Source organism: Crinia signifera, chromosome 3 (assembly GCF_055691185.1).
Source record: "Crinia signifera chromosome 3, ASM5569118v1, whole genome shotgun sequence".
Lineage (NCBI taxonomy): Eukaryota > Metazoa > Chordata > Amphibia > Anura > Myobatrachidae > Crinia > Crinia signifera.
In genome coordinates this window covers 178,057,862-178,082,424 of record NC_139219.1, presented here as the reverse complement: position 1 = coordinate 178,082,424, position 24,563 = coordinate 178,057,862, and the positions used below count along the sequence as shown (strand labels likewise).

Here is a 24,563-nt window from a genome sequence, read left to right as displayed (position 1 = left end):
TGAAAAAGAAACCTACACTTGGTAATTCCCTACATCTCCAATGCCCCTTGCAGACCGGTATTTTGCAGTTTATTTTACAGTTTCAAAATTGTAATATGTGCGGTCTGAAAGGTCCACTGTGTATTTACCGGGACCACAGTGCCATGCCTTAAATATCGGCTTTTACAAGTGCGGTCTGACAGGGTCTTAAAAGGGGTTTAACCTGCTTTGACCCGGTTTTTTAAACCTTTAAAAAACCGGGTCAAAGCAGGTTTTGCAGTGTGAAAACGGCACAAATAATTCTCTATTTAAAAAAAAAAATACCGGAGAGTGATTTATAATTTAATCAACCTATGCTAAAATCTCAAAACCAAAATTAGGTACTTGTGTATTAGCAGGGCGCCCATTATGTAGTTTGCGTAGTGGTGTATTGAGAATACCAATACACCACTATGCTGGCTACATAAACTATGTAACTGGAGCTGTACTAATACACAATGGTTCACATCCCCACTATCCACGTCATACCCCCAGTATCCACGTGGGCGTGGAGTTAATTTTATAAAGTGTGGCGAGGGGGCGCGGACAAGCGTCCCCTCACTGCTCTCGCCAAGCTTAACTCCACGCCCACATGGACACTGGGGGTATGATGTGGATAGTGGGGCTATGATTGTGTTCGTGTGTGTAATGCAGTGGTTTATACTTGCCCTCAACAATGTCCCTGGCGCCAACATCCTCCGGCACTCGCTGGCGGCCACCATGACACTCCCTGGCGACAGCAATGTATGCAATTAGCGTAGTGCCACTGGGGGAGCAGGGAAACCATGTGATGCTCCCCCAGCGGCAGTACACTGAATTACGTACATTACTACAGTTGCCGGGGAGTATTATGGAGGTGGGACGCTGGCGCCGGGGACATCGTTGAGGGTTAAGTATAAACGACTGCACTCCACACACACACACTCACACACACTCACACACGAACATAATCATATCCCCACTATCCACGTCATACCCCCAGTGTCCACATGGGCGTGGAGTAAATTTTATAAAGTGTGGCGAGCACATGCGTGTCGGTGGGGCTCGCCACGCTTCAGGCTCGCTGCACTCGCCATACTTTATAAGATTAACTCCACGCCCACATGTATACTGGGGGTATGATGTGGATAGTGGGGATGTGAACCAGCTCCAATTACGTAGTTTATGTAGCCAGCATAGTGATGAATTGGTATTCTCAATACACCACTACGTAATGGGCGCCCTGGTGTACCGGTACTAATGTACTGCAGATTATATACTATTAAGTAATGAAGGAAGGAAAAAGGGTCTGAATGATTGTTTTACAGTTTGTTGTCCATTCTTAATGAACAGATCAGTTACTGGAGAGCAATATCTATGAAACACAACTGCCCTGGATCAAATGTTTTCTGTTTCTACTCATTAATATAAACTTTTCACAAAGACTTACAAGTCTTGCAATGATATTGACAGCATTATGCATCTCCTTACCTGTCCAGTCAGCATACATCAATCAGACATTTGAAGGGAATGTCAAGAATGTTTAGTAAATAGCGTAAAAAAAAAAAGTTAATTGCTTGATGGTCAGAATGATTAACAGGTGTGAATTAGTTGTGGACAGTAGTAACTACAGCTCACACCACATGGTATAGGGGGAAGCCGGTCAGCACATATGTGCTTGCAGCAGAATTTGCAGCACTGTGTCTATCTCTGATGCTGTGCACAACTGGGGCTCAGCAATTTACATTTTATAAGCCTACCCCCAAACTCCCTCTGGCTGACCCAGGTATACTGGGGAAAGCGTTGACGGACTGTGAAGTCAAATGCATCGGCTGTGATACACAGCACTGGACTTGCTGCAAGTTTGTATGTGCTTACCGGCTACTCCCTTGTACTATGAACTGCAGCCATCACTGGTCTTGTATTCATCCAGAAGTTGGCAGGGGTCGGTTGCAATACAAACTCACCACACACATCCTAAGTATTTTCAGTTACAACATGTTGTTATAACACACAGTAACTTCATTTTCTATATTAACCAGAACACCAGCAACCATTTTTATTATTTTATTGATTACAGTGGGCATTGGGAGAATACATATCCACAGTAATTCAAAATTGGGTGCAATTTTATTTTTTTGTTACCTCGCACTCAATTGAATCTCCCCGCTTAATATATTTGTACACTGGCCTTTGGTCATGTTTAGGGAGGTGGATGATTTAAAAGAACATTAAGAAATGTTTTGTGTAAACTGTATTGTGAGGACTGTTGCCATTCAGATCCCAATGTACGTTCTAATACTGAAAATACTTTACAGCAGATGCTAGAGTATAAAAGTAGCAAATTAGAATGAATTGTAATGTTTTGGTAGAAGAACTACAATGCTCTATGTACTAAAACAATAATGAACAAACAATATTGCTTTGCGGTTCCTTAAGCCCTAATTCGTCTAGGTGGGGCTGTAGATGTAGCTTATCTAGACTTTAGTAAAGCTTTTGACACTGTCCCACATCGCAGACCGTTAAATAATCTAGAAATTTTGGGATTGGATTCTAAGATAGTTGAATGGATAAAAGCGTGGTTGCAGGACAGAAAACAGAGAGTTGTAGTAAACGGAGTACAGTCAAAGGAGGGAAAGGTTACAAGTAGAGTACCCCAGGGATCTGTACTTGGACCGGTGCTTTTTAACCCCTTCACGACATTTGACGTATATATACGTCATGGTCGGGAAGTACTTCCCGACACATGACGTATATATACGTCATGACTTCTAACTGTCACTGCGTCTAGAGACGCAGTGACAGTTAGGTGATGTCTGCTGTCCCTGACAGCAGACATCCCCCCTCGCCGCCCAGGGGGGGCAGGGGTGCCCCCCCCGGTCGGCGATCGCTGTGATTGGCTGTTCAAATCTGAACAGCCATTCACAGCGTTTCCTGTGTTACCGGCGGCTAAGCCGCTCGGTAACACAGGGATTCACTGGTGATCGGTGCTGTCAAGTACAGCACCTTTCACCACCGATGTGCAGCCCCCCCTCAAACCCGCCGGGCACTCACCCGGCAGCAGCAGCGGCTCCCCCGGAGCGTCTGGAGCGCACGCAGCGCTGCCCTCCTCCCCCCTCCCCGCCGCAGCAGCAGCAGCAGCATCAAGCTGCAGAAAAAGTAAAAAAATAAACATATGCACTGAAAAATATATTTATATATATATATATATGTGTGTGTGTGTGTGTGTGTGTGTGTGTATATATATATATATATATATATATATATATATATATATATATATATATATATATATATATATGTATGTATATATATATATATATATATATATATATATATATATATATATATATATATATATATATATATATATATATATATATATATATATATATATATATATATATATATATATATATATATATATATATATGTATATATATATATATATATATATATATGCGAAAAAACAGGAGATGCGCACAATGAGCAATGTAACAATTCCTTTATGTAATAAAACAATAGCTCACGTACAGGTAGGTTTAGAGTAATCAGCTTGCCAGCATAAATATAAGCATGGAGTGAAGTCTCTTCCACGTTGCACCAAAGCCGCAATAGCCCTTGATCCACCGTTGATCGGACCACCCACGCAAACGTCACTGGACACGCCTCTACGCGTTTCGTCACTTGATTGGACTTCGTCAGGAGGTGTGGGATCGGCCATTGGAGAAGCTGCACCGCACAGTTTGAACAGATGTTGAAGTATTGAAAAGGACTAGCGCGGCCTTATTTCTTCCTATATATATATATAATATGTGTGTGTGTGTGTATATACCGCACCGATCGCCAGCCCCCCCCCTCCCACCCGGCAGCCCCCCTCCCTCCCACCCACCCGGCTGCCGCAGCGCCAGCACCCCTCCCACCCCCCCGCCAGCCGCAGCGCCAGCCCCCCTCCCAAAGCTGGTGACTAAAATGGGGTCACTTGTGGGGGGGTTCCACTGTATTGGTGCTTCGGGGGTCTTGCTAATGCGACATAGCACCCACCATTCATTCCACCACCAAAAATCACTCCTTCCCTTCTGAGTCCTGCCATGCACCCAACTGGTATTTTTTGGTCACACGTGAGGCATTGCCGTACTCGGGAGAAATTGGGGCACAGATTTTGGGGTGCTTTGTCTCCTTCATTCCTTGTGAAAATGAAAAATTTTGAGCCAGAACTGCATTTTTCTGTAAAAAATTACATTTTTTTACACAAAAATGCAGATCTGGCTCAAAATTTTTCATTTTCACAAGGAATGAAGGAGACAAAGCACCCCAAAATCTGTGCCCCAATTTCTCCCGAGTACGGCAATGCCTCACGTGTGACCAAAAAATACCAGTTGGGTGCATGGCAGGACTCAGAAGGGAAGGAGTGATTTTTGGATTTTGCAGCACAGATTCTGGTTGAATGACCCCCCGAAACACCCATACAGTGGAACCCCCCCACAAGTGACCCCATTTTGCAAACTACACCCTTCAGGGAATTCATCAAGGGGTATAGTGTACATTTCAAACCCCCCGGGGTTTCACCAATTTTGATACAACTGAGCTGTGAAAATGAAAAATTAATTTTTTTCATTTTCACTGCCCAGTTGTACCACAATTGGTGAAACCCCTGGGGGTTTGAAATGTACACTATACCCCTAGATGAATTCCCTGAAGGGTGTAGTTTGCAAAATGGGGTCACTTGTGGGGGGGTACCTAACTTTTAGCATCTTATGGTGCCTAGAAACCTACATGGTGCCTAAAAAATAATCTCATAAAAAGGAGGCTTCTAAATCAAGTAGGTGCTCCTTCTATTATGAAGCCTGTGGTTTGGTCACCGTGCACACTAGGGCCACATATAGGATATTTATGAAAACCAAAGAATTGGGGGAATCAATTTTTAGTCACATTTCTCTAGTAAAATCTACTGTGTTCCTTAGAAAAATGTATTAAAATTGCAAATCTGCAAAAAAAATGAAATTTGGAAATTTCACCTACACTTTCTTTTAATTCCTGTGAAACACCAAAGGGTTAACAAACTTCCAAAATGCTGTTTTGAATACTGTGAGGGGTGCAGTTTTTGAAATGGCATCATTTATGGGGGTGTCTCACATACAAGTCACTCAAAGTCACATCATAACTGACCTGGTCCCTAAAAAAATCAGAGTTTGAAATTTTCTTGAAAATTTGAGAATTTGCTATTCATATTTGAAGCCTCCTAGTGTCCAAAAAAATGAAAATGAGGTTGAAATAATGATGGCAACATAAAGTAGACATATGGTCTATGTTAGTTATTCACTATTTTGAGTGGTAAGATTATTTGTCTCACAAGCAGAAAATTTAACATTTTGCAAATCGCAAAATTTTCCATTTTTTTACGACATTTTGGTATTTTTCACAAAAAAACACAGACTGTATCGACGAAAATTTACCACTAACTTGAAGTACAATGTGTCACGAGAAAACAATCTCAAAATCACTGGGATAAGTAAAAGCAAAAAAAAGTTATCCCCACTTAAGTGATACATGCCAGATTTGAAAAAAAGGGCTCCGTCAGGAAGGCAAAAACTGGCTCTGTCATGAAGGGGTTAATATCTTTATTGGTGATTATTTCAAATGGAATTGAGGGTAAAATGTGCCTTTTTGCAGATGACACAAAGGTATGCAACAGGGTAGACATACCAGGAGGGGTAAAACAAATGATTGAGGATCTAGGTAGATTAGAGGAATGGTCAAGAGCATGGCAACTACAGTTTAATGCCAAAAAATGCAAAATCATGCACTTTGGTCTCAGAAATCCAAAGACTAAATATAGTATAAATGGCACTAATGAAAACTACTGAGGAAGAGAGGGATCTAGGTGTCACTATTACAGAGGACTTAAAAGCAGGTAGGCAATGTAACAAAGCAATGAAGAAGGCAAGTCAGATGCTTGGTTGCATAGGGAGAGGTATCAGCAGTAGAAAGAAAGAAGTAATAATGCCACTGTATAGGTCATTGGTATGACCTCACCTAGAGTATTGTGTTCAGTTCTGGAGGCCATATCTCCAGAAGGATATAAATACATTAGAGACTGTACAAAGAAGGGCAACTAAAATGGTTCATGGCCTACATTACAAAACGTACCAGGAAAGACTAAAAGATCTTAAAGTGTATACTTTAGAGCAGAGAAGGGAAAGGGGGAACATGATAGAAACTTATAAAAATATATGAAGGGTTTTAACAAGGTACAGGTGGGAGACATTCTTCATAGGAAGAGGAGCAACAGAACATGAGGACAGAAATGTGAGGAAGAATTACTTCACAGAAAGAGTAGTAGATAAGTGGAATAGCCTACCATCAGAGGTGGTAGACGCAAATACAGTAGTACAATTTAAACATGCTTGGTATAGGCATATTGATATCCTTGCAAAAAAAATAAGGATCAAATATGGTTTGAGGTAACGTTTTTAAAAAAGGGGTAGACTAGATGGGCCAAGTGGTTCTTATCTGCCAGCAAATTCTATGTTTCTATGTCTACGAGTGCCATCACTAAGATACACCGGGAATATGCAGTGGGTCATAATGGGTTAAGGGGACTTTTTTTTCAGGTTTTGGCAGTGCCAGATTAAGGTCTAAATCGGCCTGGAGCTGAAAATTATCAAGGGCCTATTATGCGCATTAATAGGGGTTGTGGCCAGCACCTAATAATGTGGGGGCGTGACCAGTGTTCTGTTTGGGTGGTCTGCTCATGGGTGTGTCTCTATTTGTGTAAATACTTTAAACTAATTATATATGCCTGGAAAAGGCAGGGGGCTGGCATAGGAAAAATGCAGGGAGATATATTGGTGGGTGCCCTCCAAAGGTGCACCCACAGGACGCCGATGTCCTAAGATACTTGCAGGCTGAGGCGGTATTCCAGTCATAAAAAAAATACTGAAAGCCAAAACTTGGTAGACAACATTTCAGCACCTTTTATGTGGTCACCTAAGTTTACTATACCATATACCCCTATACAAATCATACAACACAATAGTAACCCCCTTTTACTGTACTTGCCTCTTACACATTATGGAGGGATTGATGGGAGGTTGTCCCAAATAATGAATTTGCACTAGTATTGGTAATTTGGAAGGTTTTGCTAGAAGCAATAACACCAAGCGCTTGTATTTGACAATTACAGTAGATAGGAAGGAGAGGGTTTAAGGTTAAAGCGAAGAGGAATAGATTAGGAATAAAACACAAATGAGAAAAGTAAAGAATAAAGATAAAAAATCCAAAATAATAAAATAAAAAATATATAAAAAAAAATCCAAATAAAGATAAAAATAATAATAATTTTTTATCTTTATTATTATTTTTATTCTTTAACTTTCTCATTTGTCTTTTTTCCTAATCTATTCCTCCTCGCTTTAACTTTAAACGCTCTCCTTTAGATCTACTGTAATTGTCAAATACAAGCGCTTGGTGTTATTGCTCTTACACATTATGCCACATGGAATGAGCCAAAATTCACACTATGGCACACTAGTTGAGTCAAGATTCACATTATGCCACACAGATTAAGGCAAAATTCACATTTTGCCACGTGGATTGAGCCAAAATACACACTATACCAAACAGATTGAGCAATAATGCACAATATTCTTCATAAACAGGGGCATTGTGCGCCAAAGGAGCGCATTAAAAATTTACACCATAATGCCCATTACATGTTAAGCCACGCACCATAATGTCCTTTATGTATTATGCCAAACACCATAATGCCTATTAAAAATTATGCTACATAAGTGCTGCTTTACTAAATGCTCATTGCCAGGGGTTCCATGATTGTTGCCATGTGGGATTACAAGTTCATTGCCAAGGGGGAATACATACTCGCAGTAACTGGGGACAGCTGCCGCCGGGCACAAATGACAGCCATTGACAGCCAGGCAGAGAGCAGGGGGCTGCCCTGCTGTATTCAGAGCACTGCAGGGCCCAGCTATTTGAAATAATACCCCTTTCACACCAGAAAATGCAGGGATTTACCTGGGAATATGGTCCCAGGATCATGCAGGGACATTGGGGCAGTACGGATGGTGTAATGGTTAGCATTACTGCCTCACAGAACTGAGGTCATGGGTTCAATACCCACCATGGCCCTAACTGTGCGGAGTTTGTATATTCTCCCCGTACTTACGTGGGTTTCCTCCGGGTACTCTGGTTTCCTCCCACAATCCAAAAATATACTGGTAGGTCAATTGGCTCCCAAAAAATTAACCCTAGAATGTCTGTGTGTGTACATGTGGTAGGGAATATAGATTGTAAGCTCCACTGGGGCATGTGAATGGTCAAATATTCTCTGTAAAGCGCTGTGGAATCTGTGTGCGCTATATAAGAAACTGCTAATAAATAAATAATAATTCCAGGCCCCTTTTACACCAGCCTTGTCCCTGAATTTTCTGGTGTGAGGGAGAGAGAAAATTAAACACACACCCCCCCCCCCTCCTTCTTTAACCGACCGGCTATATCTTTGGAACCAACTGGCCCATTTGCATGAGACCAGTATCATATTTAAGAACTTTTGAGGTGGCTTCGAATGATGTTGCTCACGTGAAACTGGGCCATTTGTTAGAGAGAAATCTGCCCTCAAACAGCATGAACAGCCATGAAATTACATTTCAGAAATAAAAAAATTGGTTTACCCGCAATATCTCTGGAACCAATGAACTTAGCGATTTGGGTTCGAATCAACCTCGAGCTTCTGTGATGCCGGAGGGGGAACTGGCAGCCATTGGAACTTGGTAGGGGTGGGAATTAGCGGGTTCTATGTTATCCTATGGGGAAAACGTTCCAACTTTGCCTGACGGTATCTCCGGTTCCAGGGGGGCTATCGACGAGGGGCCTGGCTCGTTGGAAATCCCAATCCCTCAGCTACAAAATGGGCCTATTTGGAGAGTGGGCCTGGATCTGTAGCTCCATCAGGCCCATTGTTAATCTGGCCCTGGGTTTTGGAGGGGTTTATATAAGCATAGCCAAGGTACAGTAAGGTTATGTTCAAACAAATCAATCTTTCCTGTAATATTGTTGCTGGTGTCATGTAGACACATTACAAAGATACTAGCAGCAGCCCCCAAGCAAAAAAAGCATATTTACACCTAATCTCTTCAAAAAGAAGCTGGTAAGACAGTGTTTTTCAACCACTGTGCCGTGGCACACTAGTGTGCCTTGAGCTGTTTTCAAGTGTGCCCCCAGATCTAGAGATGCCCAAACCAGTTTACAGCCACCACCAGTTCAGCTGTTATTTACTGGTCTCTTCTTTTCATGAAAAGGGTCAATGTATTTTATTTTTGTTAGCTGTGGGGACCAGTGTTTTTTTATATGAGGACCAATATGTTTGGGTTTTTTTTCTTGTGGGGTCTAATGTGTTTTGCCCTGTGGGGATCTCATGGTGTGCCTTGGCATTTTGAAAATCTTATTTAGTGTGCCGCAAGGTAAAAAGGTTGAAAATCACTGTGGTAAGATCTAAAGACTAGGGGAGGGGGGATTTACTAAGACGGTAGTTCTATTTCACATGGAACGTTGCTATGGGCAACTAATCAGAATATTCTACTTTTTAATTTAGCACCTTCTAGCATCGTCTCATGTGAAATAATAGAATCCCCATCTTAGTAAGTAAGGGGGGGGGGGAGGGGGAGTACAATTTCAGTCTATCAGCCACAGACATATGTAGAGAAGTGCAGTCGGCACAAGTACATAGAGCTCTTCTCTGTCAAACCCTACACTGGCTTCCCTTCTAAATTCAATTCAAGCTCCTCACACACAACACCCTCACCCATTCTCTCCCACTTCCATATCTGACCTCATCTCTCTCTACACCCCTACCCACCTTCGTAGCTCCACAAATGCATGCCACCTCTCTTGCCAACTAGTTACTTCCTCCCACCAAGATTTTGGCTTGTGCTCCTTATCCCTGGAATTTTCTAGCCTTCCCTCCCACTCTTCACCACTCTACAAAACTTTAAACAGGCTCAGAAGACTCCCTTCATTAAACACAGCCACCTCTCATCCTGTCCTTCTGTGTCACTTTCTGTCCCTTCACTTAAGAATGTAATGGTGGCCATATACTGCTGTGATGTTTCCCAGCAGTGAATGTCCATCTAATCCCCCTTGAACCCCAAGAACCTTCCTGGGCAGCAGGATTGAATTCCATGTGGTCTTTTTGCATGCATGCGACCCCATTCCCGGATTCCGGGAGGAAGCCGAATCCTGAGATCATATGTACAGCAGATCTCTGGATCCGATATGCACAGATCGGATCTGTGTATGGGAGCCCCAAGTTCTCATGAGCAGGGCGCTCTCATATCATGTGCTTTTTCCCTCTTAAGGCTCCCCACATTATGCGTTTTGGGCCCAATCTCAGCTGATTCCGGTAGCTCGGTCTAAGAAATCGGCCCAAATGTGTGTAACATCTGATGTGCAGTCCTGTGCGCATTGGATCAGAGATCATACATTCTGCACGGGTTGGACCCCTCCCTGCGGTGGGGAAAAGGGATTGCACACAGAAGTACTGCATGTGCATGGCATCCTGCCTTCCCGACATCTAAAGGGGGACTGGATGTGATTTCTTCAAGGGAGAAGTCGCATAGTGTATGGGCCCTTTAAGAGATATAGGTACCAAAGTTTCTAAAAGTTAAGAGGTAAAGTTGGCCATAATATCCAATCTGATTATTTCTATCATTTTCTAGAATGTAATATTGAAGAAGACATAATTTGGTTACAAGAAAAGAAGTGTATAATACAGGTTTAACTGAATTATCAATACCAATTAAAAAAAATGTACTATACATTTAATACAGTAAATAAAAAAATCATACAATAATGCAAAAAAATTTCAATAATGAAAAGAGAATTCTCTGGAATGACAAAAAAATGGGTATGAATATTAAAAAAGCAGATTGGTTCCAGCTAGCATGGGTATTCCATGGAAAGGGTTATTATCATACCCATTGCACCTATGAATATATAAATACCAGATGGGGTGATTTGAAGTCTCCTTGCTAGATATAGAATGTAAAGGTCCCAGTGAAAGATCCAATGTGACTCGATCTGTAAGTATATGCAGGCTTTGTGGTATATCAATACCTGGCTTTAGCACTGTGGAGTGGCCTTGAATTTGTGGGATTCAATGATGTAGTTTGAACTGGTCCGGATTGAGTCTGGTATAAATTTTCAATGGAGCAAGCTGGAAGGATGAAGAGTGTAAGCTTGAACAGGGGTAGCGTAGCTTAACGTGTTTCGGCATGTTTACACGCCTTCATCAGGAGCAGCGTGTGGAGGGGAGCTGAAGGAGGAGGATGCTGCGGCTACACCATCGGCCTGGGGATCACCTTCAGCACAGACAGGACCCAGTACACTCGGCGACCCATGGCCGGACAGGACGCGCATCGGCCACGGGCCCTGGCAGGACACCCAGCGTCCAGTGGCGCTGCTGATGGCTGCCTAGGTGCTGTGCAGCTCAGCGGGTATGTGCCCCCTGCATCTATATCCCCCCAGGGTACTTCTAGCATATACCTGTACATATATTTGTCACTGTTTAACTGTACCTAACATGCTGTTGCACAGCAATCCAAGTCAGATTCCTAGTATATGCAAGTATACATGGCCAATAAAGTTGATTCTATGGGGAGAGTGCAGCTACCGAATGGTCTGGAGCGATACACACTTTAACTGGATTTGTTCAGCAGCTGCCCAGATTTAGCTCAGAGATGTTAAACCAAATAACCTGGACTAGTACACACCTGCATTCAGGTTTTCTACGGCTATAGATTTGGAACAATCTTATGGCCCCATTCTCAATTAATGTACTTGTACATAAACATCTTGATGTATTTTTGAAACTGTACAGCAGAGAACTTTTTAGCTTCATTGACTGGAATATAGACTTGTAATGCAAAACAAAACATTGTTTTCATTCACAAGATGTTATAAATATTTAAGACTATATATTATTCAGTAAAAAAAAAGGTTTTCAGGATTTATATGTTAGTTGGGCGCCCAATTTACCTATGTGCACTTGCGGAAGGAAATCGCATGTCCCGTTTTAGTGCCATGCGATGCGATCCCAGTACTTTATATGCATATAGTACTGATGTATGCATTTAAAGTAGCGTAACTATGTTTTGTGAATACACTTAAGTAAATAGTGTAGTCAGTTATAAATTGCTTAAGTGCTCCTGGTGCCTCACTCTGAGGTAAAACAGTCAGTCCTTATCTTCATTATTTATCACTAAATTTACAGTTGAACGTTAACATGTGTCCACATTGTCTCAGACGTGTTGTATGGATACTGTGAATGTGTTCCTAAAACCACACCATCCTGAAGCGTGGCAGAATACGTCCTCCCAACCTTTTCATACCCCCACTATCCACATCGGCGTGGAGTTGATTTTATATAGCGTGGCAAGCGCAGCAGATTACTTTACATGTTTTCTGCGTCCCCTCGCTGCACTCGCCACACTATATAAAATCAACTCCACTGACGAGAGTGGGGGTATGAAAAGGTTAGGAATGGGCGTTCTACTGCGCTTGCAACGCTATGGGGTGGTGTGGATAATAGGGGAGTATCTACAATAGGAGGGAATCAATTATTTAGTATTATCGCACATTTTAGTGTCGTAAAATGTGTGAGGAACAATGTGATGCAATGCGATAAGAGGGAAAAATAAGACCGGCAAAAAACATTAATTAGTCATATCGATTTCCTTATGCAGAATAGCCCACTAAGCAAATAGCTTAGTGGGCACCCAACTAACATATAAGTACCAGTTTTTCTTTTTACCAGGATTAATATGGTTAGGTTTAACATGATTTTCTAAAAGTCTGTTTATTTTCAAAATAATAAAACCACAAACTGGAGCCTGGAAGCAATACTAGACCAGTTACATGCCAGAGGTCCAGTCATTAAAGGTTCTCTAAATATAAAACATAACTACTGTCTTAAATACATATATTAAAAAAAAAAGCCAATTTCCATCACAAAACAGTACATTAAATATTCCCAAACCACAACAGAAATCGATCTATTATAAAGAATTTGTTTGCGATGTAAAAGTGCAAGTTATATCAGGCGGTTCAGGTGGAAAATAGGCTGGAATGCTGTATTCTTCATTTCAAGGGAATATGGTTTAGAGCCAGGCAGAAAATCGAAAAATAACCCCCCACTATCTTATGGTGTGTACACACTGTGAGATTGATCTATTTTGACTATATAATCAAAATAGAATCAGTATCACAGACTTGGAATGGAGGTCGAACATGGTTTTAAGCTGTCTCCCATTTATCAGAAATCGAATAGCCAAATAGCCATGACTAAATAGTCCAAATCAAATGCATCAGTTTGGCTTGCCATGTGTTTCGATCCCAATTGAATAAGGACCGAATAGCAAGGCTATTAAGGCTGTGCACAGCATTACCTATATCTCAAACAATAACCAAAATATTTATGAATGTTACTAGTAGTTTAATCAAATGTATCATTTAAAGAGCCATACACACAGAGCAACATGATAGCTGAGCAATACTGGCTTAATATTGCTCAGCAATACATTACTCAGTGTCCCATTTTCATCAGTAACCAGAAATGGTTGCTGATAAGACACTCTGCCTGCAGAAGTCGCAGAAGCATGCTCCTCTGACCAGACCAGCGACCACCGCAGGGCTGGTCATGGGAGCGCACTCCTGGCGACCGACGCCCCATACACACAGGGCAACCATATCCCAGGCGATTATGGCTGAAATCGGCCCATGTGAACAAGGTTTTAGATTCATAGCTACAAAGTAAAGTTTCCAAAACCATAAAGGAATGTACTGTTTGGAAAAGTGTGCTGGATATTGGCAGAGTATAGGAATTGAGTATAATGTCCTTTATTCAAGTTACAGAATACTGATCTGTCTTCATGTAAATAAACATTCATACTATGTATCTCTAGTCATTTTACCAAACATATATTCCCTGATCTGAGGTTAATAGATATGTGCTATTCAGCTTATAATGTGAATACAGAGGAACCTTTCCCCTCCTATCCAGGATAATGGATTCCAACCAGCTATACCAACCATACATTATTTCGTTTTTTCTGCAATCTGAATGTCAGGGGAAAAAAAAACCTGAACACAACAAAATGAACAAGGAGAAAGACAACCATACCAAGATAATTTAATTCTAATACATTACGAGAATTGTGTTATGGTTGGCTAAAAATCTTTTCTTATCCATCTGACTCTTGCAGAACGCAAAAGCAGGAACCCAAATGTGCCATTGTCTGATAGTGGAAAATGAGGCCTACGAACAGTGCCAAGTGCTCATATGCACGAGACCCCGGTCAAAACTGTTGCAATAGTTATGCCTCTCGCTATGAAAGGAAAAAATAAAATAAGTCTACATGTTCCACTTATTAAAAAAATACTACATCAGTACAAATTGTCGATGAGCACTATGGCAAAATATCAATCCAATTGGTCCATTACTGGATGATGTGGAAAGTTTCATGATTGGCTGTAACTGGAGCTTTGGTTTCCATTTGGTCCCTGTTCTCCCTCACTGAAATAAGAGTGAAAAAGGCACAGAATGTTAGAACTACAATTTTAATGAAGCAATTAACAGTCACCAAAGTGGAGCCTAGTATAGTTATGCATGTAATAGTCTATATGGAAAATATTAAAAACTAGATAAATCATGGAACCAACTGGCAAGACAGGATCCTGGAAGAAGGGTTTTGCAGAAATAAAAATCAGGAGAGAAGCAAGAGAGGGTTGGAGGTAAATAAGTGCTTAGAACTGAAATTAATATTAGAGTGACATGTATATTAACCACTTGCCTGACATGGTCACATTGTTTGCAACCACACCAGGCAGTGCACTGATTTGGTCAAACGATGCGACCAGTTAGATACAATGTGGGCAGCTGCAGGATAAGAATTTACCACAGCAGCTCTAGCAGGGACCTACCAGTCCCTCGGCTTCCATGCACCCTCCTTCCCCAATGTTTGCCTTGTCGCCAGTCACTACTGATAGGTCAGCAAGGCAGCACCCTTCACCTATTGGCTGCAGAAATAAGACCTTCAGCCCCATAGTATGTACCTGGTAGCTGCTCAGAAAAGCAACTGCTGGGAAAATTAAAATATAATTGTTCCCGATATTCCAATGTTTGTAAAAACTATTACCAATGCTGGATTTTTTGCCAAGGTGAAAAATCAGCACTGGGATTGAATAGGGCTAGTCAAATTTTTTTTCCTGGGATTGAATACCTCCCTTAAAAAGTAAAAAAACTAACCTTCATACAAATTGGCTAAATCCATGATTTAACTAATTTGTCTGCATGACAAATTGAGTCAATTTTCCAGCGTTTGGGAGCAAATGCTCAATTATCATTTGCTCTCATACATTACCAGATTTTTTTTTTTTTTAATTCCAACCAGGTAGATTTGCCAGATTATCTGCCAGATAAGTGTAGTGTATGCGAAAGCTTTAGGTGTAGAGAATGTCTATGCCAAATTAGTTTGAGATAAAGCCAAAATACAATTCCTTGACAAATGTAGAACAGTGAAAATGCCTATGGTTAAAATATGATTTTATTCATAGAAAGAAGAGCTGTAATCCTTAAAACTATTCTCCCCAAAGAAATAAGTGGAAAAATAATCAAATAGACATTTTAAAGTTCTTCATGAACTGTGTGCAACAATCCAGGTGGTTATTTTTATTCAGATGCCCTGGCGATGAACATAAGAAGATCAGACAGATTCAGAGATCCAAATTCTTTTAGTAGATGTCTAAACCTGGACACACAAAGATTTCTGTCCAATCTGTCTGTTAGGAAAAAAAATCTGATAATGTATGGGAGTATACGACAAATCCCAAACACTGAAAAACAGTTAAAATTATTGTTTGGATTAGTATGTTAAAGCAAACGACTTTAACCCATTTGTCTGAATGACTATTGTCGGTTTTCCAGTATTTGGGATTGAATGAGTTATTATCATTTGCACTTGTACATTACCAGATTTATTTCCCCACCAGAAAGATTGGGCAGATAAATCCATCCCTAAAGGCCCCCAATATTCTAGTCTGATTTGTCTTAAGGGCATGTCAGACCAGATTTACCTTGAGCTCCCCTGGCAGGGCTAACATCTGAATTGGCATGTAAAAAATGGCACATTATCGCATGTAAAAGGACTTCCGAGGGAGTTCAAGTGAAGTTGGATGCGAGACATAGCGTTTGCACATACGATATATGTTATGTGCACGGGACTGTGCATCGGGTCAGAGTGGATGTCAAACATGTGATTTGGCTCGATTTCTCATCACGATCTGTCTGAAATCGGGCCAAATTGTACTAGTGTATAGACATACATTGGTGCCAGACAATACTTGCTTGTATATAATTTTCTGCAATAGTGGCTGGTGACTGTGTGCATCGGCCTCTACACACACCACCCCAAAAACTATTTTAAATCTTTACTAACACAGCAAGAAAAAATAGCCATGCTCCAGCAACCACATGCTCTTAACAACTGAGGGTCAGTCTCCAAGAAGCTAGGCACCCAATTGGCCGAGGAGATGAAAACAGTAGCAGTTATCTTTTTTTAAAAATACTCTGCATCTGTGTACCCCATGTAATAAAAAGAGAAAAGTGGGAAAATAAACCCCAGATGATGACCCAATTGTACTGAAGAGATTTATCATTTCTAAAGATTTGCTAAATTAATTCTCACGTTTAGTGAGGAGATAAGGAGACACCCATTCCCTGTTGCAGGTCCAGAGACTATGGCATTCTCTGCTGATTAACTATGTTTGCCTTTATTACAAGAAATGGTATCATCAATGCATCATCATTATAATCATGGAAATTCATTTGATAGAGCCAGAATGAAATCCATTTCAATTTTTTTTTTTTTGGTTGGGGGGAAGGGGATAGGGATTATTGCTAAGAGTGTAGCCAAAACAATGGTCAGTGCACTTTGTGACACCTAACTGTACAGTGCTCACAGACAACAGTGAAAGTAAGGTGCAAAACAGTTTTCTGCATAATCACTTTGTGCATACCTGCAAACGTTTTTCCTTTACCTGTTAGGCGGTGGCTTCGGCTTTGGCATTTTACCAAGAATTGCAGCCATTTCCTTCCGCTCATCAAAATTCTTCCACTGTTCATAAAGCTTCAGGATAACTCTAATAATTTCTAATATCTGGAAATAAAAGCAGAGGACAAGAATTAAGAGATAAATGAGAGCTAAGGAAGAAGGTCCTTCAAAACAAGACACACACACACACTACATGGCCGCTGCCACCACCAATATCATTAACAATATTGATGGTGGCTACAGGTGAAAGATATCAAGCATACACATGGAACGATATAGTCACTGGGACATCGCTGAACATGCGGGTCTTTGGCTGCGTGGCTGGGTAGACCTGAAGGCGGTGCAATTATAATTCTGACAGACTCAAGTACCGTGCATTTCAGAAGCATACTTGAGGCTACATGTGCATGTATTGTACGAATAGCAGTGGAAAAATCAGAGGTACATGCAAAAGTTCTTATCTTTATATGAAGATCTAGGTGATTCATCGCGCCCTACGGGCGCTCTTCACACAGTCGTAAGGGGCTGCGCCCCCTTAATTTGTGAACGTTTGTATTGTGAGAAATATGGTTAGAATTGTATGAAAGATGCCCTGTATTGCAACTTGAGTTATAGGTGAAATGTGTTTAAATAGAGAGCATATGATTTGGAAAGGGTGTGTATTGTTTTGTTTTATTAAAAAGTGGTTACAGAGTAAGATGTACATTGATAGTGTGGAGGGTACAGTGACATTTGTGTGTGTGTGTGTTTGTGTGTGTGTGCGCGTGTTGTTTAGGTGTGTGTGCAATAGTATAGTAGGGTGTTTTTGAGTCAGCGGCTCCCCACTGGCGGAAGTTACGGTTCAGGAGAGCAGGAAGCTGGGTAGTGATAGGGGTGTGTGGGCATAAGGGGGGGACTAAAGAGGAGGATGGGGGACACTGTGCAGCTTCTGCCAGTGGGTGAGGGTCCAGCACAGGGGTACAGGACGGTGGCCCTGAGTCAGTGTCTCCTCCTACTGGGTGGGAGTTAGGGTGCATGAGAGCAGGAGGCTGGGTGGTAAAGCCTGATAGGGGAATGTGGGCAACACAGGGCGAGCAGGTCCCCACTGGTGGAAGTTATGGGGCAGTAGAACAGGAGGCAGGGCAGTGATAGAGGTGTGTGGGCATGAGGGGTAGTAAACGTTTTTGCCTGTTGCAGAGTAGGGATGGGCATTGGTGCAGATGCCATCGATGGTTGGCATTGATGACGATTTTGCACCATCGATAATAGTAAAATATTATTGATAACCATCGATTGTTGTGGATATCGATGGTCATCAATTATATCTGACTGAATAGGCCGTGGGACAATCAGAACTCGGTGGCGGGACTGTCAGGTGTGGGGGGGGGGCGAGCTATGCTCAGTGTCCCGGCACCATAAAAATTTTTTTTAAACTTGCTCGGTTCTCCTTTGCCATCGATGTAGGGAAACCATCTGGTCCTCCCACATCGATGGCAAAAGTATCGTCCATAAACCATCGATGATTTGAAATCATTTTGTGGCGTGAATCGCGCAAGGGGGTTTGCGAATCGCGCAATGGGGAGTCCGCAAATAGTGGGAGTGGGTGGGGGTCGGCAAATCGCGCGGGGGGGGGGGGGGTGCGAATCGTGGGTGGGGGGTATTTGCCGCGAATTGTGGGAGGGGGGTGCTGGGAATCGCGCGGGGGGGGGGGGGGTGCTCACCTGGTGGCTGTGGAGCAGCAGTGTCTTTGCCGGGCAGCTTGGGGAGGCAGAGGGTGTCTGGCACTGTGAGTGTGTATGTGGGCGGAATCAGAGGCTCCACCCAGCGTTATAGACACACTCACACATTTTGAGTGACAGATGTAGCCAAATATGTAAGAGATGACTGAATTTTAAAAGTATTGAAATGATAAAATCACACCTTTTCCATGTCTACAGAAAGTTCTGCAAACCACTGTCGTGCATCCTTCTGCTGAACAACACAAGCCACATGTAGGCAGGCTGAAAGAAAGCAGATATGTAAATAAGAACCACATGTCATATTACAAACAGTACTATAAATGCCCAATATTTTGGGAAATACTTTTATTTCCCCCAATTCACAGCAGACTGTGCCAGGAGACAAAAACTATATAAAAAACAGATTGAAGCCCCAATACCCGAAACCTTGGAACCAAAAGTATTTGGGATTTTTTTTGTAATTTGGAAAATTTGCCTACCCTGAGATAAGTTTGGAATGGTCTATACATAAAATACATGTATAGAAACAGAGGTTGACCGCAGCGAAGAACCAGTATGGAGGAGATCAATCTACAGCCATCCTCACAAGGACAATGTTAAAATGCTAATATGGTATTATCAATCAATAATATGGATCTTTTATGGATTTAATGGCTTTTGACTTAATTATTGGGAAACCGGAACAATAAATCAGGGGTGAACACCGTTGCAGTAGCTGTTGAGCGTTACCAGTGATCGCGAAAACTCAAAAAAATAGTGGGTCCCTGGGACCCCTCACTTCAATTGGGGTCCCACCTGAAATTTTCAGGGTCCCAATGAAATAAAGCCTCCTCTACCCTTCCCCCCCAGCATAGCACATACAGAAACCTCCTCTCCCCCGTATGGTATATATACCTTGGGTCGAGGGCCATCCAGAGCCTATTTTTTTTTGGGGGGGGGGGATTTGAGTGCCTCTCACTATTGTAGTACCAATTCACATTACACCACACAGTAGTGCCACTTATATGACCTCTGGCTGTGCGGGCAGAGAGGTGGAATAAGCAAGGTGAAAGGTGGCAGGTAAACAGGGCAGCAGAGGGAGGGTGGGTGACAGATCATGGTGACTAACAGGGGTAGTAGATATCGAAAGCGACGGGGGGAGGGCGGCAAATCACGGTGGAAACTAGAAAGGGGTGGCAGAAACAAGGGGTTACTGGTAGGGGATGGCAGATAGTGGAGGTGGCCAGTAATTTGGGCGGCTACTTAGGGATGGCAGAGGGAGGCTGGAAGATCTGGTAACTGACCAATTGTTTTTGTGACTAGATGAATCGTTATACAAACTGTAGAACTGAGACGCTGCCCTGCTATTCAAGTAATATCTTCTATGCAGAATGTGTATAGTGGCAGTGAGTCTCAGTTGCCAACCACTTTACTTATTGCCCACCAGTCTGCATATCCCCCTCACATGGAGCGGACCCCCATCCGCTCTCCACAGAGGAATGCTGTAGCTCTGACAGAGTGATCACTTGGTTCTTGGTTACCTCCTACCTACTAACTTCAGTCTCCTCGACAATTTTGACACCTACTTCTGAACTGATGCTGATTTTATTTCTACCAGCTATACCCCTATTTATACTGTATTTTTCAACACACCCTGTACGTTACCTTGTCATTTGTTTTTTTGTTTGCTATGTACGGCGCTGCGGACACTTTCCGGCGCCTTATAAATAAACGTACTACTACTACCTCCCCGACTAGGGCCCATCTCCCCAGATCGCTCAGTTTAGACAGACAGCCTGCTCTAAGAAGAGTCCCAGTGGTTCCAAATTTCTTCCATTACGGATGATGGAGACCACAGTGCTCATTGGACCTTCAAAAAGCAGCAGATATTTTTCTGTACCCATCCCCAGATTTGTGCCTCGAGACAATCCTGTCTCGGAGGTCTACAGACAATTCTTTTAACGTCATACTTGGTTTGTGCTCTGACATGCACTGTCATGTGTGGGATCTTATATACACAGTTTTGTGCCTTTCCAAAACATATACTCCAATTAAGGTGTAGGAACATCTTACGGATGATCTGTGAAAACAGGATGCACCTGAGCTCAATTTTGAGCTTCATGGCAAAGGCTGTAAATGCTTATGTACATGGATTTCTTAGTTTTTTTATTTTTAATAAATTTGCAAAACTTTCCCAAACATTTTTTAGCACTTTGTCGTTATGGGGTATAGCACGTAAAATAATTTAAAATAAGGCTGTAATGCAACAACATATGGAAAAAGTGAAGCGCTGTGAATACTTTCCAGATGCGCCTTATATCTTTATATTTACACATATTATTCAGTTTTCAATGGGCACAAAAAATAATTTGAATGCAATAACCACAGGATTGAACAGGAAAAGCTTACATGAAGATTATTTGTGGTTTGCTATGCAGCACCATCGAAAAGATTTACATAGCACTCATTACAATAGACTATTTTGACCTGGCTCTTAGGCTTTTTCCTTTTTTTTTTTTTTTTTTTTATGGGTGGATAATTCCATGATTAAAGCCACATAAATTACATTTCTCACCATTCTGGCATTTTGTCTATACAACTAGTGAACCACTTGACCGGTCTATTTGCTTTGATGCAACAAGTTGCTGCCAAGTGATTGGCAGATTAAGGGGGGTAGTCAATCCTCGCCGCTATTTCCAAAGGGGGAAAATAGCAGCGGGCGCCTATTCAACGCTGTCTTGTCCGACAGCATTGAAGAGGCAGATTGACAGAACAGGCCTGTTCTCTCGATTACAGCCGTGAATTGCCGCGATCACGGACAAATCTTGACAATTCACGTCAGTTTACGCGGACACGCTCCTTATTCGCAGATCGCAAAGCGGGACATTGAATCCCACCTGGCTACATGCTGTCTAACAAAATGAAAACGGGCCAGGGTCACGGCTGCCGGGACGGATCGACAGTCATGACCCAGGATTGAATACCCCCTAAATACGTTCATGAGCAAGTGTACATTATAAATTTAACATAGGGTACAGTAATTCCTGTAGAAATTATATTCAGGTTATTAGTATTTTATTCTGAGGGCGTGTCTCCAGAATGGTTCTATTGTTGTATACTTTTGTAGCAATAAAACAGCAATATAACAGCATGTATTATAAATCCATGACCTTTCCACTTACCAAGAGCAATCATGAAAGGAGGGTAGAGCAGACAAAGATCTGTGCGATATGTGTCATTTACTATTCTCCTGTAGAAATGCAAAAAAAAAAAAAAAAAAACAGGATCAGTCACATTGATCCAGACCACCACACAACCATTGGCAGCTTACAATAACATTTTTGTTCAATTTCTACAAATTTGCTATTTCTGTGCAAAATGGTTAAGCAAGTGAATGACAGGAGTTGTCTGTGCAATAGTCTAAAGGCCCCAATACACTTATGTAAGATTTCCCTTGATCCCAGCAAGTGCTCCCTGATGCTGTCCGATCAGACATATCCTAAGTGCAGCACTTGCAATCTAGGGGCTTCAATCAGATGCAAATAGATTTCAGTGGATCTAACACACTTGCGATTTGCCCTATTTCGTCCGGGTAGAAAATCTGTCCTATTTGGCGACACACAAACAGTATATGCCCATATTTAATACAAAATCCAGAGTCTCAAACAGGCAGGAAATTACAAAATAGTTTGTACCGTTCAACTGTGATTTAGGACACAGGGCTAAGATTGTGGCAGCGGCACTCAATGAACGATCACAGCTAGACGCTATGTAAATGTATATTAGTGTTCCCTCTAAGCTTCTTTTGCAGGGTGCTGCACCCTTACCATTTTTAAAACCTCTAAATACACCCTGCCCTTTTTTTGTGTGCAATGTGCCGACATGCCGCTGAGAACTTTCGGTGTGTTACATCATGTGTAATGGGTATTATGGTGTGTGGTATAATGTGTAAGAGGAATTACAGTGTGTGTCATAATGTGTAAATGTCATTACGACAGAATATGTAATGGGCATAGAGTATGACAATGTGTAATAGGCGTAAATATATATATATATTTTTTTTTTTTTTTTGCTTTTAGTGTAAATTTCTAATGTAAAATGTGCCCTCCCAATTGAAAAAAAAAAAAGTGCCCTGCCTTTGCCATAATTATCGCATATGTTAGTGCATATGCGATAATTATGAATGCGATGGGCGGCGAAGCTGGGGTGTGGATGTTAGAACATCCCCCCTATGTACCTTTAAAAGTTACTTTCTATTTTAGCAACATGTATTTTAGTTATTTTTATTTGATGTTGCAATAATGTTAGCACATATTACCATGCAAGTGGAAGCAACATGTCTTCTTGGCCCATATCTTGTACATACTGTAGTAAGGGTCTATAGGGATGATAAACAATCAAACAACAATCCTGCAAACAAATTGAAAGGAAAAAAAAAAGTCACATGAAAGTATTAAGACACACTGCATTTAACCTATTAGCTCAAAGATTAGTGGTCAAGTCTAATTTTAGGTGGGGGCACACCCTTAAAAAGTAATAAATTAACATTACATACTTTAAAAGAAGCTTTTCTATTAAGACAAAAATGGAAAGCAGTAGTGAACTTAAACGTATACACATCCCCTTAAAATGGTTCTGCAGCCCTTTCATGAAGAGCTGGAGTTCTCCGTAAGTCAGAGTGTAAAGGGCTGTTGGACCCCAGAATCGAAGTTAGAGGAATGGGACTACTTTACTCCGAGAACAGCTACTAACCACATGCTAGTACAGCTCAACCCGCAGAAAAGTAGACGTGAAGATTTGCATGTCTTTTCCCCTCATAATTGCCAGGATGCAGTTTAAATCCCGGCGGTCGGGTCCCCGGCCTTCAGAATCCCGACCGCCAAAATCCCGACACTTTCTCCCTCCAGGGGTGTCCACGACACCCCTGGAGGGAGAATAAATTAGCGTGCCGAGTATAGCGAGGAACCGGGCCCGCTGCGTGGCGAGCGCAGCGAGCCCGCAAGGGGGGGCGATCCACGTACCCCCCTTGTCGGGATTTCGGAGGTCGGGATTTTGAACGCCGGGATTTCATACTGAATCCATAATTGCCAGCTTTGATTCAGTAACATTATGCCAACAGGATGTAAGACTATAATATACTATTTTTATTACCATTTCAGAACATTGCGCCGATATCAATATTTTCACATACCAAGAAATTAAAAAGTTATCCAAGAATATATTTATTAAAAAAAAAAAAAAAAACCTGTTGCGAGTAGGCACACTTTCATGCAAACAGACTTAATTATGTGGAATGGAATTAACAGGACGACAGGTCGTGTTTTCCAGGATGGTAAATAGCTACTTTTCCCAATGCAGGAGGCTTCATTCTCCTTCGATAAACTCTCAATAGTGTGTGTGTGTGTGTGTGTGTGTGTGTGTGTGTGTGTGTGTGTGTGTGTATAGGCATTTGTGTACCTTACAATTATGTTAGCATAAAAGCGACACGTAATACAGTCCTGGTTCGCCCTGATATGTATTCAAAATATATAAATATAAAATTAATTAACAGGTCACCATGCACAATTATAAGTAAGTGAACACCTTTCAAAAGTAATCACATCTCTTCTTTGAGTGGTTAAAATGATCAGTATTTGTTTATATGCCCACAAATGTGCTTAGAGAACAAACAGAAATACTGGTACAATGTAAAAGAAAGTGTGCAGTTACTAACTGAGCTTAAATACTGGCTATCTTTATAAAGCTA

At 41.6% G+C, this 24,563-nt stretch overlaps 1 protein-coding gene across 2 annotated transcripts in view; it reads right to left on the bottom strand.

The window, feature by feature from the left end:
- Positions 1-13,892: 13,892 nt before the first annotated feature.
- CCNC (cyclin C) overlaps positions 13,893-24,563 on the bottom strand; it is a 37,730-nt gene continuing 27,059 nt past the window's right edge. The window contains exons 8-12 of one of the 2 annotated variants that reach the window (XM_083176993.1): positions 23,136-23,227; positions 22,000-22,067; positions 19,020-19,099; positions 17,086-17,225; positions 13,893-14,584 (exon numbers count right to left, since the gene is read on the bottom strand). In XM_083176993.1, the coding sequence (XP_083033119.1) occupies positions 17,103-17,225; positions 19,020-19,099; positions 22,000-22,067; positions 23,136-23,227 (363 nt within the window). In that variant the 3' untranslated portion in view covers positions 13,893-14,584; positions 17,086-17,102. The remainder of the gene's footprint in view (positions 14,585-17,085; positions 17,226-19,019; positions 19,100-21,999; positions 22,068-23,135; positions 23,228-24,563) is intronic. The other variant, XM_083176992.1, reaches the window with a different exon arrangement.